General features: G+C 43.5%; 1 protein-coding gene across 1 annotated transcript in view; it reads left to right on the top strand.

Annotated features, from left to right (window-relative positions):
• The window catches only part of IMPG2 (interphotoreceptor matrix proteoglycan 2), a 771,041-nt gene that overhangs the window by 683,141 nt on the left and 68,454 nt on the right, over positions 1-19,446 (top strand). Inside the window, exon 19 of the mRNA XM_085622398.1 lies at positions 1,246-1,434. Coding sequence (XP_085478524.1) covers positions 1,246-1,434 — 189 coding nt within the window. The remainder of the gene's footprint in view (positions 1-1,245; positions 1,435-19,446) is intronic.

Raw genomic sequence — 19,446 nt, forward strand, 5'->3', positions numbered from 1 at the left:
TTTGGTGCCACTGTTGAAGGATTCACTAGTGTGCATCATCACCTGTCAGCCATCTATAGATTCCAACATGCTGCGGAGCATTGCACTACTGCTCCAGATTACTCATAGGTACATTGTTTTTCACTTCCTGGGTGACTTTATCCACCTCAACTTACCAGCTTCCATCTGCTCATATGTGTACTCAGCTGCATTCATGTCCCTGGATCTTTGATTTCCTTTCTCAGATTTATCAATTTCTAGATCCCTTCCAGCTATGAATATTATGTTAGTGCCTTCTGGTGCAGTGACCTTCACCATTGCACTGTGTAATAATTGCTCCACCTCCCTCTCTGCTTACATCTATATTTTTGCACTATAATTTCGGAGAAATACTGGCCATGGCCTTGGACTTCCTATATCCCATGCCTTCTGTTGCAGGCCATTTGCAATAGTAAACAAAGGTGGACATGGATGCAGCGATGAACATTAGGCCTTCTTCTTGCCAATCAGCCATGATACCGTCACCGTTTTTCTCTTCCATCCATGTCCTAGCAGACTCCTATAGACCAGAATCTAGTACTTTCAATCTCTAAATGACTGCATGCTACAGGAATGACACCTGTGCTCAGGAGTGCACAGATGATCAGATCAGGGGGAAGCCATTTTCATCTTCCCCTCCCATCTTTGTATTCAGAAACTAAAGCTATAGCCTAGAGATTGCTAATATTATATCTATATGTGCTACAGGAACTCCAGCAAGCTCTCCAAGGTACCACTCTGTTTCTGATCTTCATCCTTACTTTCTAGCTACTATCCGAATTCTACAAACTTTAATGTTTGTACAAAATGGTTCCAGGACGTGGTAAACTGTGATTTACCTTTGTGGGCATGAAAATAAAGGCAAACACACAAACACACTCTGATTACTATCATGAATCTTCACTCAATAAGCAGTAGATGAATCAGTCAATCAGGACAAAGTTTTTTTTATGCTTCCTTAGTTTACCTTTGGAAACAGTAAACATATTATGGTTTTGAAAGCCCCCTGGGTACGTTTTGCTGTATAAACATCTGTCCCCTGGAATCCTATAACTATGAAACTGATGGAGAAACAGGCCTTCTTTAGGTCTGCAAAATACAATCACAGCCATTAAAAGGTGCTGTTGTATTTTCAACAATCTGACATTTGAAGACGTTTTTGTCTGCATATAGAGCCTAATCTTTTGCCTTTTCCTTTCTCTTTGTTTCCCTGGTTTATGATTTCAGATGCCGTGTAGGTGAAAACTGGTGGTACAGAGGAGTGCATTGTGAGGAGTATGTATCAGAGCCTCTTGTTGTTGGGATTGCAATTGCTTCCGTACTTGGCTTCCTTTTTGTAGCATCAGCAGTTATCTTCTTCCTGGCAAGGACTCTTAGAGGACATAACACAAAGAGTGACAAAGAAGAATCTTCCGGGTAAGCACTGCCTCATGATAGAACTTGGGATGGTTCTTCTGGCTTTCTGTGAAAAAAACAAATCTGTGAAGTTTTGAAGAATCCACTTTTAATTAAGACCTACAATATCTGATAATGAGTTGTTCTGTATATTTTTCGGAACTAGAAAACACTGAGATTGCCACATACAATGGTTTTCCAAAACTACTTAACAGTTTATCCTTAAATTTCCTCTCTCTTTCCGAATTTGTGGTTTGAAATGATACAGTACAACAGTTATGATGGTTACTGTGCTGGTATTTGTGTCAGGGAGCAATGGGTCCAAATGTGTACTTAAAAGCTTGGTGCACAGTGTGTTTGTGGGAATATCACCCTGTCATGCGGTGATAAATGATGTTATGTAAAAATATATTAATTTGGGATGTGTTAAATCTCATTGTATGTTATAGAAGTATCTCTAATTTCACCCATAAAGAGGTAATTCCATACTTTTGTATTTTAAATATCATACTATCAAGTATTTATGTGTGAATAATGTGAATAATTTGTTTTGTTAATGTGTAATGTATGCATTTTAGCGACTTATAGATAATAGCTTTCACTAGGATCTTCTTATTCTGAATTGCGACCTCTCTTGTGACATCCTGTAATACATTGCTCTACTAATCCTAAAAAACAGCCGACTGATTGACCCCCTTTCATATTACTTGATCTTGACACAGTAGAATAAATTATTTCTAATACAAAAATCTCAAACTCTATGTTTTAACCTGACCTTCCTAATTTGTCTAAAACTATACACTCTGCTGTTCTACTGCAGGAGAACATTATGGATTGCTCTGTAGCTTTTGGTGCTGCATCAAATCTGCAAGAACCTGTCAATCTCCAAACGCTTCATAACTTTCTCCTTCCAACATAGTCCATTCTTTTTTGCCACCTCTATGCCCTCTTTCAATGTTGTATTACATTTGTCACTTGTCCCATTAGTTTCATGGTGATAGAGTGCACAAAAATGATGGTCAATCCCATAATTCTCAAGAAACTCCCTCATATAGTTTGAACAGAACTAAATCCCATTGGGTAACACTTCTCCATTAAAGATATCCATTAAGAATCTGGCAATGGCATTTGCACTAACACCAGGAACAAACTTTATCTCTGACCATCTGGAGAACAAATCAACTAATACCAGAACATACATACAGAGTATTCACCTTACCCCTCAATGGGCCCACTATGTCCAAAGCAACTCCTGTCCATGAACCTTGAGGAAGTGGGCAGCAAAACATAAGAGATTTCCTGGGTTTGAGAATCTTGCCACTGATTCATAATGGTATACCCTCTCTTATAGTTCTACTAAAAGATCCAAACCTGGCCACCAGAAGTCCAATCTTAATCTCTCTTTAGTTTTTGAAACACCAAAATAACCATCATGAGCCAAATCAACCAGTATTGACTGCAGCTTTCCAGGTGGGAACAATTGTGTACCTGAATATGCATCAATCAACTTCCTCTAGGTCCTCTTTGACTATCCAAAATGGTCTTACCTGTTCCCAATCTTCATGTCTATCCCACTTTCCTTCCACCAGCACTTTCCTTACTTTACTCAAGATGACATCAATGCTAAACTCTTTTTTCTAAACACATTCTTCAATTATTCCTTCCATAGTCACACAAGACTGCGGTGTGGGATTAGGACGGTGTCGTATAACTTACGAGCAGTGCCCTCGAACCATGGTGCAAGCAGCGGCGTTAATGATGACGTTGAGCGTCGTTGTCGGGGATACCAAGGTGGCATCGTGAAGTGAGGCGGTGCGAAGTGCGGTGCCCACAGGTCGCGGTGAAAAAAGCTGCTCATGCGTTGTCGGGGAGACCAGGTGTGCGGTGCTGCCCTCAGCGGTGCCTTCAGGACACAGAGTCGGTAGCAATGTCGTAGACAGCGTCAGGTTGTTTCTTCTTCTGTTGCAGCACAAAACACACAGTCCCCAGTGCTGATGGCAGAAGAACTTGATCTTTGCTGTTCCTGAGACTTCTTGAACACGGGGCAAGCTCTACATCAAGCCCTTGGAGAAACTCAATAAAGAAGTTGCAGAAAGTTCAGCCAGTCCTTTTTGCTGCCCAAGACAGAAGCAGCCAATACAGCAAAGCACACAGCAAAGTGGTATTTTTTCCTCACAGCTTCTCCAGCTCTTCTTCTTGGCAGTCTTCTTCGTCCCAAAAGAGTTCTAAAGTTCTGGGGTCTGGGCCCCAATATTTATACTTCAAATTCCTTTGTCCTCTCAGGCAGAGAGTGTCTGTGCTTAGTCCAACCCAGTTTGGTCTTCTCTGGCCCAGCTCCCCAGTAGGAGGTGGAGACAGCATTGTCTGCAGCAGACCAGGCCCATTCAGGTGCACGGAAATCTCCCCCACTACTCTAAATGCAGCCCAGAAATATTTAGCCAAGCCCTGACTCATCCAGATTCTCTGGAGCCACTGCACATCCCCAGCCCCTGTCACTCCAAAGCCAGACAGTCAATACACATCCTAGCAGAGGCACACAGGATGACTAAGCAAGAAAATACCCACTTTCTAAAAGTGGTATTTCAGACACAGAATGTAAAAATCACCTTTCCTAAAAGATCCATCTTTAGATTCTGAGTTCAGGCATACTAAAATTTATTTTACTATGTGGTCCCAATAGGAAGTTATATTTATAAGATGTCATAAATAAATTCTTATGCTTTTCTATGGGCCAGATAGCCTTTCCATAGTGAAAAACAAAATTGGCAGTATTTCACTATCAGGACATGCCACACACATCAGGGCATGTCCTACCTTTCACATACATTGCACCCTGTTCACAGGGGTACCATGGGCCTCCCTTAGGGGTGACTCACATGTAAGAAAAGGGAAGGTTAGGGCCTGGCAAGTGTGTGCACTTGCCAAGTCAACATGGCAGTACTAGACTGCACACAGACATTGCGGTGGCAGGGTTGAGTTACCTTTTCAGGGCTACTCATGTGGGTGGCACAATCAGTGATGCAGGCCCACTAGCAGCATTTGATTTACAGGCCCTTGGCACACACAGTGCACAGTACTAGGGACTGACTAGTAAATCAAATATACCAATCATGGAAACACCAATCCATAATACAAATGTCACAGAGAGCATATTCACTTTAGCACTAAATAGCAGTGGTAAAGTGCCCAGAGTTCTAAAACCAACAACAGCAGGTCAGGAAAAAATAGGAGGAAGAAGCAAAATGTTTGGGGATAACCCTGTAAAAAGGGCCATCTCTAACAAAGTATATAAGAAATACCCCCTGTAAGGACTATCAACATCTCAGAATTGTTTAACAATGGAAACTTATCCACCATATCCTCTTTGTTCAATGCCCTTAGTTCAACACACAACAGAATACTCCCATCAGCTTTCTTGGCCACCACAATCAGTGCCGACCATTCTGTGGCTTCTCACGTTCAAGCACCTCCAAACTGCACAATTTCTCCATTACCTCTTTAACCGCCGCTTGCATACTAATCGGCAATTTTGTCATTTTTGTTGCCACTGGAGTATCTCATTTTTTCACTAAATCCTGTGTGCATATGTTTTGAGACACCCCAGATTGCTGCTAAATACTTCTGGAAACTCCTCTATAAAAATGTCATACATGTTCTAACATCTAGATCCACTGTCTGTACCTGAATCTGTGGGAACACATTAGACTCAAGATAAACACCTAACTCTTTTTGAACGGGCTGGACTAAAATGCTATTTCCTCTCACTGAGAGATAAATCTTGGACGCATAAAACCTATTGTTGTATTTAACTTTTGCTGCAAAGTTTTCCATCATCTTTATAAAGTGTCCCCCATAAACTTCTGGATGTATGTCCATCTTCTTTAGTTTCATCTTTTCACTAAAAAACGTTTGAAACACCTTATTAGATATTAGAGTTAGTCTTCAACATGAATCAAGCATAGCCCCCACTTTCACATCCTCTATCCCAATTTTATCTTTAGGATTCCCTGAGTCAACATCTGTCATCTGGAAAAGTATCTCATCACACACTTCAGCTACTTTGTGGTTTTCATTTTTCCTTATGGTTCTCTCATTTTTTCAACCCACCATAAAGTGTCCTTTTTTCCCACATTTGTTGCACACAACTGTGCTGCAGGACAATCCCTAGAGTTACCATTGTGGCCAGTCTTTCCACATCTGAAACAATGTCCCTTGAAGGTAGACTCCCTCTCTCCAAACCTTTGCCTTTAAAGGTAGCCTCACTTCTTCTCCCTTTCCAGCTCTTCTTATCCTTCAGTACTTGAACACCACCTTCCTCCTCCTTTATTGCCTGAAACTCCTCTTTGCCTCTAGTGTCTTTCTTAATCTATTTCACACATACCACCATATGTTCTTAAATGTTTGGCTTCAATGAACACCTCCGATAAATGTTTGAGCATCCTGCAACCACAGCTCTTCCCTTATTCTGTCAATGTTGCAGAAACTGATCCCTGATGTGCTCATCCCATGACTGCCCAAACTTAAACGTGGCAGCCAATTTCCTTAAATCTGACACAAAATCTTCTATTGTCTTTTCATCCTTTTGAGTACGTTTCCCAAAATGATACTTCTCCATAAAGGTGCTAATGAATGGTAAAAGGTGTACGCCCGGTTTCTAATACAGATTTCATAAGCATTCAAACCTCTTAACTACTCAACATCTAATTCTGGTAGATGTTCCAAAACCTCCTGCCCTTCAATTCCAGACCCACATTTGGCCCACATACCACTGAATAATTATGGAATAATTCAGCTTACTCCACCTTAAAGGTGGGTCCCCAGGGTTTGACAGAAAAATGGTGGAGATAACACATTCTGCATTATGTGTTCCTTTGTTTTTCAATTCTTCTTTAATATACAGTATAAATATATAGCCCAGTATACATTTCCAGTAATATATTCACAAATCCACATGTTCAGTTTCCACCACAGTACAGTATTAATTGATGTTAAAGTGTGCAGATGACTGACATCTCCTGTAATGCATAGTATTTTAAGTGTGCAAATCAGTGATGGGTGTGATACATACCAAAAACAGATGTTCCAAGATTCACAGTGTGCTCAATGGAGTGTGTGTGAATCACAGTTGTGTCTGTCTCCTCACACTGTTATAAAATTATAAGTGAGTAATATTGTCCTTCTGCCTCTGAATAGCACAGAAGAAAATATTGTTTAATGGATTAAGGGCCAGATGTACAAAAATCTAGAATTTTATTTTTATTTCCTAATTGTGATTCTTATCGTACTTTAATTAGGAAATCGCAATTCCTGATGCAGGAAAACTTATATAGCAATTTCTAGTGGGTCGCAAATCAACCTACCCAATGAATGTTATGCGACCCATTACGAATCGCAGCCATCACAGGGATGGTGGGCTGCTGAGGTCAGCAGGCAATGATGCCTGTGATTTCTTTTTAATTGAGAAAACTTCTTTTTAATGCAGCCTGTATTCCTTAAAGGAAAGCACGATGAGTTAAAAAAAAAATGAAATGCTGAAGGTTAATTTTTTTACTGTAAGCAGTGGTTAACTCCCATCTGAGTATGGGTTACCACCAGTTTTAATCTGGTGGTAAAGTATTACTGTTTTGCAACCAGAATTATTTCTCAAAAAAGTAATCCATACTATATCTATCTGGTATTTGGAAGGGACCACTTAAACACACCCCTTTCAAATACCAAATCGCTAACACAAATTGTGATTCAGTAACATGCTACCGAATTGGAATTGTACATTTGAAAAATCATTTTTGCGGTCGCAAACATCCCGATTATGTGAATTGGGCTGTTTCCGACTGCAAAAATTCTTTCTACATCTGGCTCAAGTCACCACAAGTGCCAAAGATTTCAGCTAGTCATCCACATGTGGCCTCCTCAACTTGAAACCTTAGCAATGCAAGACATCAGAAAGATGTGCCGCTCACAGTTCTCTATGAGTAGACATTTTAATTACTGCACCGAAGTGTTAGAATTATGTTCTCCACACAGTACTGACTTGAAAATTACTTTTAATATGCTTCTTATGCTAAATTCCCTTAAATACTGCACACACACTTGAATGGATCAGGTTCCAACTCTCAGTTTGAGAAACAGCAGTTAATAAAATGCGCACTTCAGAGCTTGGTTTCACGAACTCCCAGTTATCACACACTCAACAACTGCCTGTGATGCATCATCCGCTTCTGAAAGTGTGAAAGCGATTTACTGTTAATAACTGATGTCAGATTGAAATCAATAGCCTTGATCTGCTCAATGATGAGGCAGAAATTTTTGCAATATCATATATTAGTTCCAAGGAACTGTTACTCTCTGACTGTGATGAATACAGCTGACAGTACTGAACAGCTGACAGATAAAACAAGCAATGGAAAAGCCAATAGGTTTCGCCCATTACCACTAATAGCATTTAATTTACAGGCCCTGGGCACAGGTGGTTCCATTTTAATAGGGACCTACAAGTAAATTAAAAAATGCCAGTTGGGTATAAGTCAATCTAACATGTTTTAAGTTTAAGGAGAGAGCACAAGCACTTTAGCACTGGTAACATGTAAAGAGTGCTAAGGCCAGCAAAAACGAAGGCAGCAAAAACAGGAGATCCGAAGGCAAAAAGTTAGGGTAGAAAATCACACCAAGGATGCCAGATTTAACAGTACTTTAGGGAAAGTTTTGATTTTAGAAAGTCAGAGTATTGATTCTGAAAAACACACTCTAGCAAGAGGCTTGGTCACACAACATTACCAGAAGCTGCCATCTTTCATATAAATACATATTAAAAAGCTTGAGCTCACAAGTAAAATCAAATGGATTTGATGTTGTAATTTGATTTGACATATTAGGAACTATACTATTTTGAACTGATATAGGCAGACCATTATAGAGTTATTTCCTTGAGAAATCTATGTTAAGCATAGTTACAATTATATGATTTGCCCAGATAAACCGATTAGCATTGGTTTATCAAATTCTACTTAAAATGTATGTTGTGTGAATAGGGTGGATTAGGAAAGGAGACTTTGGACACAACTATTCAACCCAAAAAAGGCCGATCAACTCAACGTGCAATTTGCTGGCATCAACTGTGGCTAGGAGGCAGGCTGTTAAGGACTTTGTTCAGTAAGCTACTGTGAGGGTTGTGCTTAGTTAAGCGTTTTCTCATAGTTTGGAACATTAACCCCTTGAGTGCCCATGACGAGCTGGACTCGTCATGGGCCGCGGTTGCGCTGTGCCCATGACGAGTCCAGCTCGTCATAGACCCCGCCCGCTAATTCAACGGCCGGCACAGGGCGGGGAAAGGGGCGGGCACTCAAGGGGTTAAAGAGCACGAGATGGCATAGATACAGTCTGATCCGTTGAAAGAAGGCTCTCTACTACAAAACATGGTTTCAACGCATATAGTCAAGCCCTGCTTTCGATTGAGGAAGGTTCTGGTTAAGTTGTTCGGTTTGTCTATTATAGCCTCTTCACAGCCCTTACCAATGGCATGCGCGCTGCATTCCAGTCTTCAAGCGCTAAATGGACACAGGGCTTCCCAGGCCCCTGGCATGTTTAAATTGATTTAAATGGATCTAACATTCCTGATTGAGCAGGAACCTCGGGTAACTTTCCGACGTATCCAAGCTGTCTCCAAAGCAGGTTTGTATAAGTTGACAGGCATCATGTAAGTTGTTTGTATGTGTTGAAGATCCACACCCTCAGCACTGCCAGAAACCCTAGTGGGCTAACTGAAGACCGAGAGCCAAGCATGCGGGTGGGTAAGCTAAGTTAAGGAGTGTAGTGTGCCATGCACTCAGCAGAAAGTAAAATAGTAAAAATTACTTTATTTCTCCACTGTGAGAAGGTGGGTTGGTATATGCTGTCCACTAGTTAAAGTGGGAACCTTGTACCAGGCCACACAACCCTTATGTCTGAGGTCAAAGATATACAAAACAAGTGAGAGAGAAAAGGGAATTGTCATAAAAATGGAGGGAGATACTCCTAGTCCCCTTGAGATACTTTAAACAAACAAAAGAAGGAGTACATCCGGGAGACGGATCAATGTCTCCAGAATACTGGGAAAGGCGCGCAAGGCAAGAAAATGTTCTTCTCTTGCGCGCCTTTCCCAGTATTCTGGAGACATTGATCCGTCTCCCGGATGTACTCCTTCTTTTGTTTGTTTGAGATAACCTTATTGAAAGCTATCCTTGTGGTAGCTATCTCCATAGCCTTCAGGCTTAATCTTGAAGGAATGTAAAGCAGCTTGTTTTACCAGAATATCACCTCCTAAATGATTAAATGAAAGCAGAACCACACAGTGTTTATATAAAAATATGTATTCATTAATATAACACTCTCTACTAGTCTCTATAAGAGACTAGGGCATAAAACACACAATAATGAATCAATAGAACATTCGTAAATAGCTAAATACACAGTGGGCTCCAGGGGGAGACCGAACCATACACTAAAAAAATGGTATAACAACGACTTCAATAGACACACTGCCTAGAGCATGTCGAATCGCTGGGACCCCAAGGAACCACCCAGAGGAGTGACACAGGGAGCCCACGGAGGATGGGTGCAGTGGGGAAACACAGACGCGTCCTCTGTACAACTCTTTGGGAAAGTCGCGGTTGGAAATTTACAAGTAAAGGACACTTCGAAGAGGACTTCGAGCAAACCCTTTGGAACTTAGGAGGTTCTAAGGCCAACCCACGAGTGAGTACCAAAGTACCCGTGTTACCTATCCCAGAGGAGCCGGGTGCATAGGGGTCAAGAGGTGTCGGATACCTTCGTCGTTTTCAATGGAGAGCTGCAAAGATGTTTCTTTCTTTTCTTTGCCAGGAGGGCAAAGAATGTCCGGTGGAATCCAAGCCTGGATTCGAGGTGAGAAGAACCTGAAAGCAGAAGGGACAGAGTCTCTGTCACTTCAGGTGACCAGGGGCTCGGTAGTTGTATGCCCACCGATGTTGAGTGATTCAGGAGTAAAGAAGGTTTGCTTGACTCTGCAGCCGCGGTGACCAGGAGATGTCGAGGACAACCAAAGTCCAGAGGTGAGCTGTCCCACGAAGGATGTCGAGAGCTGAGGGGTCGATGTTCCGGCTGGACCACCAACAAGCCATGGCAACTGCAACCCACGCAGTCAGTGGAAACAGGTTACGGTGAAGATCATCAAGGTCCAGGGGACTCTCCAAGCAATGGAGGATCATGGCACATCTGGAGCAACCAGGTAAGCCCAAGAATTAACAAGGTGACCCTCGCCAGGACCCACAGGCCATCGGACCAGGGATCGCGAGGAGACCTCAAGCATGTCTGCAAAGCACCAGCCCACAGGACACTCATGGAGTGGAGGCTGGAAATCTTCGGTGTAATTACTGCTCAGGGTCAGGACAAAACGGAGTCCAAAGCACAAGCTCGGGAATCGTCACTTAGCATATGCAACTGTAAAGGGTGCACAGGGGTTCGGGGTGCATGGTCCCCACGAGGGATACTGGTATCAGAATCGCTGAGAGGGCAGATCGACCTCAGGGACCTTTGGGAACCCACCTCCTGTGTTGCTGAAATCTTTGGAGTCCTCAGGAGCTCGGGAGAAGCCAACCGGTCAGATGTGTTTAGGTGCCTGCTTTGCAGGGGAGTAACTCCTTTACTCCAAGGGAGATTCTTCATATAGTCTGATAAGGGTACCCCAGAATCCATAAGGGCTGCGCACACTTGGGATGACTTTTCTTATGGTGCACTCTGAAGTGCAAGGCCATGTGTGCTATTAAGGTGGAAACTATGGTGTATTTGTTTCACACTGAATCGTCATTGTTTGTTCCTCAAATTCCTTTTTGTCCACGCCACATGCTATGTTTATGGCGGTGCAGTGAGTTGAAGGCTATCGCTGAGAAATAGTCAACAGGTTTCAAGTTGGTCCATTGGCACATCTTAACCATACCAAACCAGGATACTACACATACCAAACCAGGATACTACAGTCTCATACAGTGTCGGGTCAGTCTTTCAATCTCCCAAGTCGATAAATTGAGCACCATTAAACTGGATATTAAAAACATGTTATTTTCAGCCTCGATAGTTGCAGAAGTGTGGCATGAGCATGTTCAAAAAAAAAAGTTACTATGCTTGAGTAGTGCGAGTGCTTCTGCTCCTGACTGCAATATGCTGCTGCTCCTGATACCTAAGCATACATCCAACAGTCAATGTGTTCACTGTAAAGTGAGTAAAGTGGAAAACAACAAACTCCACAAAGACTCCGCACATTATGAAAATAGGTAAGCAGCTTTATTTCTCCAGGGGTGGTTGCAACATGATACAAGTCCAAGTCACGAGTGCTGCTAAAACACTGCGGCTTCTATTTAAGCACTTCAATGCGCTCCAATCCGAGCTCCCACCCCATTGAACAATTGACAACCCCTAATCAACCAATAATACGTTAATACTCTCTTTGCATCATTTAATAAACACATGCGCACGGCATCATACAAATGTTGTGCTTGTGCATAACATCTCCAAACAATACAATGTTAAATGTGGCACAGTTCTAGCATTATTTCTTCAAAAAAGACACGAGCACGGCATAACAAATGTTATGCTCGAGCAGCAACTCCAGCACCCAAAATTCACATTCAGTGAAGCCTAACTTCCACGATTGAATGTATGGTACCCTTCATGTCTTGGTTTATAAACGTAACAACTACGTCTCATCATGTTCACGTATTATCAGAAAAACATGCTTACAACAATTAATACATCAGTCGCCCCAATTAAATTTATCGCCAATTCCAAAGAAATTTAATAATTTGAGGTCTGACGTAGGTTTGTAAATTTAGAGAATGGGAATCTTTCTGCTCCTAAATTTCTAGCTACTAACTCTGCCGTGCGTAGAGGACTCGCATGTGTTGTTGTTTTACACGCAGACACGTTGCCATGAGTTGGGTACTCTGACACTAACCACGCCTTATATTCACTCTCTCGCTTTATCACACACAGAAACTGATTCAGTGCTGAACTACAAAACCTGAATTCTGGTTTGGCTACCACGACTGATTGAAACGTATGATCTTATACCCAACAATTGTCCCCTCACAAACATTTGTGTATCTACAAAAATAAGGAACAGTCAAAAACAATATTCAGTTAAGTCAGAAAATTAGACATTGGGATTTAAAGCAACAATCACCTGTACATAGCACCTGCCGATTAAAATCTGCTTTTAAAGTGACAAAAAAAAACAAGTATCCGTCTCTGTCAAGACGAAACACATTGGCGAGAGGCAGCTTTATATGGTAGATTAAACTGCGCAGTTGTGAAGTCGGATGTTCACAGAGATAAACAAGATGGCTCACACTGCTTTGGAACACATATTGGGAATGCATTTCATGGTTTAAATCTCTTTATTGAAATTTCAAAACACACAATTAGAATTAAGCAGGTTTAGTCATCAACCCATTGCTGATGTGTGGCATGTGACAAGGCTATTCAGGTCAGGACCATAAGCATAACATTGGGCACATGACCAAGCAAAGGCAACAATGCATAAAATAAGAATAACAGAATAAAAGAAACAATATGAACCTCCCACTCCCACCCCCTATCCCCCTCCCACCCGTGTCCCATGTCCACTACCTAGGCTCTCAAACCCCCATATTGAACCTCCATCACCCCTCCGCCCAGTGTGCGTCAGCAAGGCGCAGCAAGTGGAGGTAACGGGGGCAGGTGACCTCCCGGAATCCGGAGGCCAGCAGCGCCAGAAAGGGTTGCCATAAATCCCTGTACTTGGGCCCCTCGCCTGCCATTGTCAGCGTCAGCTTCTCCATCCCTAGAACATGCCACAGGCGTTATAGCCAGCCTGTGAGGGTCGGGACCGTGGGGGTGCACCAGTGTGTAAGTATGTGTTGTATCGCTGATCCCAGCGCAATTGCCATTTGCCGGCCCCTGCGGGAACGAAGTGGATTAGTGAGAGGGTTTGGGAGACCCAGCAAGACATACGATGGGAAACGCGGAATCTCCGTATTGAAATGTTTATCCACTTCGTTGATCACCTGTGACCAGTATGACTGTATGTGTTCACACTCCCACAGTAAGTGTATCAAAGTGCCCGTATGCTTGCAGCCCCGCCAACATGTCGCTCCCCTCGTAGGGTCCATGAAGTGGAGACGTTCTGGGGTGTAATACCAATATGTGACCCCCTTTGTAAGGGTTTCAGTGAGCCCCATGTGATAAGCCGAAATTCGGGTCCTATAGTATATCCCCTCCCACTCCTAGTGACTGAGAGTTCTGCCTAGTTCCCTCTCCCAGCGCACCCTGCCGGAGTTGTATGTGCGTGTATATCTCGCTTGTAACATCTTGTATAAGTTTGAGATTAGCTTTTTATCTGACGTACGCGTAATAAGCCACCGCTCGTAGGTTGAGAGGCGTCTATCGGCCTCAGGGCGGACCCGGTCACCGAGCGCCCAGTGCCGAGCTTGAAAATACCTAAGCCCGTACTTATGCTTAAACTGATGAAATGGGATGACTCCCTCGGCGTCATAAATATGATACAGAAATTGACATCCAGCAGGCCTCCAGCGTGCATAACCTACTGCGTCCATGCCCAGGGAGAAGTCGGGGTTGTCCATCAGAGGGGTGAGTGGAGAGGGGAAGGTGGTGAGTTCATGCTTGATATTAGTGAGGTCCCACACTTCAAGAGGCACTCGCGTGATATATGAGGCGGATAGGTTAGGAGGTGAGTGATTACGTAAAAAGGGAATTTCCTGCAAATGCCTTGCTGCTACTGCCTGGTCTTGGAACAACCAATGTTTCTCAGATTCCCAATGGCTCCACTCCACCAGATGCCGCAGCTGAGCCGCCTGGAAGTTGAGCTTAAGGTCAGGGATCCCAAGTCCGCCACCCTCCGGAGAGGGGGTCGTTAATATCTGCTTCATACGTGGTTTCCGACTATTCCAAATGAACCGGGCGAGTTCTGATTGTGTCTGCTGAATCCAGCCTATAGGCGGCTGAAGAGGCACAGTGCGGGAGAGATAGAGGATCTGAGGTAAAATGGTAATCTTGATTGCCGCTATTTTGCCTAGCCAAGAGAGAGGGTAGTGTTTCCATTGGCCCAGTTCTCGTCGAATCTTTTTTTGCAAGTGTGCATAATTGATAGCGACTATTTTCGGGAGAGAAGGAGCCAGCTGGATCCCTAAATACGGGATGGTGACCACTGCCCTCTGAATGGGAAGTAGACTTTGAAGATGCTCCCGGATGGATCGTAGCAGGGAGAGATCGAGAGCTATAGATTTATCGGTATTCACCTTAAACCCTGCAGCCCGTGCGAAGACGTCCAGATCCACCAGACATGCCGGCAGCGCGCTCCGTGGATTAGACAGGGAGATCAACACATCAAACGCATATAGGCTGATTGTGTGGACATACCCACCAAACTTAATCCCTGAGATTGCTGGGTTGTGTCTCATCCTCTGAGCCAGAGGCTCCATATAGGCGGCAAAGAGGAGAGGCGAGAGAGGGCACCCTGCCTTGTGCCTCTCTCAATGGGGAATCGCGCAGATGTGTGACCATTCACGCGGACCGCAGCTGTCGGGAACTTGTAACAATTCAAAATATATGTGCAAAATTTCTCTCCCATCCCCATCCGCACCAACACCTGCTCCAGATAGGGCCAGTGAACCCTATCGAACGTCTTTTCGGCGTTGATTGTGAGCATCATATACTCTCCCTGTGTGCGGGAGGCCTTTTCAATGAGGTGGAGGGCACGTTTCGTGTTGTCGGAAGTTTGGCGCTCAGGGATAAAGCCCGCCTGATCCGGTCAATAAGATCAGGCATACAAGGCGCAATGCGAGCGGCAAGGATCCCAGTGTACAATTTATTATCTACGTTTAGGAGCGAGATGGGACGATATGCGCCACATTGGGTTTTGTCTTTCCCCAGTTTGGGAATTATCACTATGGAAGCCTCAAGTAGATCCTCCGGGATTGCCCCGGGTTCGGCAAAGGAATTAAAAAGCTGGGTGAGGGTAGGGGCGAGCAGGCTGCAGAACTTCTTGTAGAAAACGGCCGAAAAGCCGTCTGGACCCGGGGGCTTTTGCCGGCTTAAGCCGAGCCATGGCGGCAATAACCTCTTCCGTCTGAATGTTCCTATCCAGACAGTCCGCCTGGGCTTTAGTCAAAGCTGGTAGGGTGACAGAATCAAGAAAGGCAGCCCAATCGGCTTCCTCCAGCGGGGAGGCAGCGTATAGGTTAGAATAGAAGTCTCGGAACACCTCGGCAATATCACTATCCTCCGATTCGCGCCTACCATCCCCTCTGCAGATCTCCCGTACCCCCTGTTTCTGCCGGGTCTCAAGTAACTTGTGGGCTAAAAGGCGCCTGCACCTATCGCTCCCTACATAGTAGGCATGTTTCAATCGCAGAGCTGCAAATTCCGCTCTGTCCTGGTCGAGTGACGCGAGCTGGGAATGCATTTTAAATGTGGATTCCAAAGGAGTGTCATCCATCTTGTATGATGATCTTCTCTAATCTTAATTTCGAGCAGAGAAGTAGAGTAAGGGATAGAGCGCCCGGCCTTGAAGCTGGGTAAAAGGGTTCGATTTTCAGCAGGAGGGTCAACATCCTGTGATTCTGGGCAAATAACTTTCACTTAATCTCTCAGTGCATGGAATATGTCCCTCTGAAATAGAACTGGTGCTCGTTTATCATACTATTTAAATTTGCACCAAAAACAAGTGCTGTGCAGGGAAAATCTAAAGTTTAGAGCTGGTGCTCAATTTTGCACTATGCAAAATTACCCAAAATAAGTGCTGTGGAGGGGAAAGCTAACAAAAGAAGTTCCACCAAAGCGGATGAAAACAGTACTTAGTCCATGGGAAACTGGAAACAGTATGCTACAACCAATAAGAAAGAAGGAAAAAGTAAGTGGCAAGCACACAAACAAATGAAAAGTAAGGACAGGATGTAAGCCCATTTTAAGTTTATTAAATTTTATTACATACAATAGAATTCTCAAGCACAGCCCAAAAGCTATGCAGGCGAAACCTAAAAAACGTCAGGCAGTGCACACAGTACCTTCCCAGAAATCTAGAAACCATACTTTTCTTTTCTTTACTGATAAGGCAAAACTCACAGTAAAATGCTTAACCTCCATCCAGTAAAGTGTAGATCACAAACTCCACTTCCGCAGTACTCCATCTGCTTCTCTTTGCCTGTTGAGGAGCCTTGAAACAGTTTACGATCCCAAACTTGTTGCCAGTGTGAATCAGTAAACTTCCTCGCAAACAACAGAAAGGCAGGTTTCCAGTTACGAAGAGACTATATTCAGACACCCTAGCCATAGCTCACCAACCACTCTCTTCACCAGTTAGACTCCAACTGTTACTTTTTGAAATCCCGATTTACCTTGGTTCAAAATGGGAGCACAGCACACTCACAGAGAGATATCACAGTGACCTCGCTTTCTCCTTTCCTCTTTTTCTACTTCTTTCATCTTTTTGCCTGTTCCAATATGTCTCTAGGATGCTTTACAATGTTAACTGACTTGGCCTATTAAGACTGAAGTGGTCTTCCTGCTTGTGTGAACTTGATTTCTTCCTTAGATATTATTATAGATTAATTCCTATTATATTCTTAATTTTTTAATCATGTTTACTGTGACCTCTACCTGCTTGTGCCCACATACTCACTACACCACTGGGAAGTTTCTTTAACCTGTTATCTACACAACAATAATTGGCTAAGGCAATAGGGCTTGGCTTTAAATGGCAGCATCAATGGCTTTGCAGGAAATTGTTGGCGCTGGCATACAAGCTCATGTGTCAAAATTATCACACATCTGTTGCATTTGTTAATTTGTGAAACACAAAAAAGGTGATGGGAGGCTGTTTACAATAATTCTAATCTGTGGCAATAGTTCAGGTAGCACTTCAACTCATCGTTCTTTTGCTCACCATGCCACCTCAGTTTGGACCCAGACATATGCAAATCAATCTTGACCCTGCTCCTCATGGGAACAGTCCTCACAGACCAGGTCCTTCCTAAACTGGAATGCAAGCAAACCAGGACTGGTTTTGCCCTTGTTATGGACCCGTCAGTCAGGCACAGCTTGGTCCCAGTGACACAGGGAGCACAGGACCCACGTCTGGGCATACCCAGATTTAATTTACTTGTGGAACATGACAGAGGGGAATGGTAAACTCATATAAAGTTGTAGAACAATTTTCAGAGTGAGGGAGCCACCATCAACAATCAGTACTGAAGTCACAAGGGGCCCGATTCACAAAAGTAATCTGAGACAAAATCCTAACTTTACGACTTTCAATATTCACAAAAGGCATTTAATAGTAGTAAAATTAGGATTCCTAACTTTACTACTACTAAATGCCTTTTGGTGAATACCAAAAGTCATAAAGTTAGGATTTTGTCTCAGTTTAGTAGTAGTAAAGTTATGAATCCTAACTTGACTACTAGTAAACGCCTTTTGTGAGTACCGAAAGTCATAAAGTTACGAATTTGTCTCAGATTACTTTTGTGAATTGGGCCCCGGATTGTAAAAAGCCCATGCATCACGGAAAGAACAAGTTTAGCAAATGTATTCAGCAGGACAGTGGTGAGGGAGTGGTATGTAACCAGTGGAGCATTTTGGAGCACACTGGCACAAATATATTTCTAAAGCAAGGTGCAGCAGTGCACTGTAATTTACAGACAGCACATTTTCTAGTGAGATGGCAGCGAAATGTGCGCTGACATATACTTTTACTGATAAAACTATAAAGTGCACCAACGATAATGTGTGGCAATTGTGTTTCTGCAAATACCGTCTCCAATCTCCCCCTCCTAACCAAAATCCTTGAAAAAATGCATCCTCCTACAACTAACTCAGCACATGGACAGCATCAACCTTCTTGATCCCCACCAATCGGGTTTCAGAAAAGGCTATAGCACCGAGACCGCAATCCTCAACATCACAGACGACATCCACAAATCCCACAATACGGACCAATGTTGCCTCCTCATTCTCCTGGACCTATCAGCAGCCTTTGACACGGTTGATCACCAACTCCTCATTAAGGCTTTGCAAGAAAGGGTGGGTGCTGATGAGGAGGTCCTACGCTGGTTCTCCTCCTTACACAGCCGCTCACAAAGGATAAAAAAAAAAAACTTTACCTCCGACCTACACCCCGTCAGCAGGGGTGTCCCCCAGGGTACAGTGCTCTCACCAAAACTGTTCAACATATACATGGAACCCCTCACCACCTTACTCAAAAATGCTTACATCCCTTTCCACCTATATGCAGATGACACCCAGATCTCTCTAGAAACCTCCTCCATAGATGGCATTCACAGACTAAATGACACTCTAAAAGAAATCCAACATTGGCTGTCACCTAACCACTCAAAACTCAACCAAGACAAAACTGAGATCCTCCTCATATCCAACAAAGAAGAAAACCCTCAAATTTCAGAATGGCTAAGCTTTGGATGCTCTCAACGGCAATCGCACTCTGACCAACTCCGTTAAATCATTAGGAATCACCCGAGACTCAAAACTCAACATGACCAACCACATCAAGAACTCCGCAAACAGTGCCTTCGTCAACCTGAAGCTACTCAACAAAATAAAACCATTCATCCCAACCAAAGACCTCAAACAAGCCACCCAATCACTGGTGCTATCCAGACTCGACTATGGGGATGCCACCCTCACGGGTACAACAAAATCTCACCTAGCTCCCCTCAAAACTACTCTCAACGCAGCAGCCAGAATGGTCCCTGGAATTAGAAAATATGATCACATTTCACCAGCACTCAGAGAACTAAAATGGCTCCCAGTCGAATCGCGTGCCAGTTTCAGAACTGCCTGCCTCACGCACAAAGCCCTGCACACAGGAAATCCTGAGTATCTGGCTGCTAAAATCAAGAAGGATGGTCAGACAAGGAACCTCAGGAGCTCCAGCACCTTACTACTCACCCGATGAAAACACGCTAACAAAAAACTGCTGCACGGACCTTGGCTGGAAACGCGCCCAAAATC

This window comes from Triturus cristatus, chromosome 8, assembly GCF_964204655.1.
Source record: "Triturus cristatus chromosome 8, aTriCri1.1, whole genome shotgun sequence".
Classification (NCBI taxonomy): domain Eukaryota; kingdom Metazoa; phylum Chordata; class Amphibia; order Caudata; family Salamandridae; genus Triturus; species Triturus cristatus.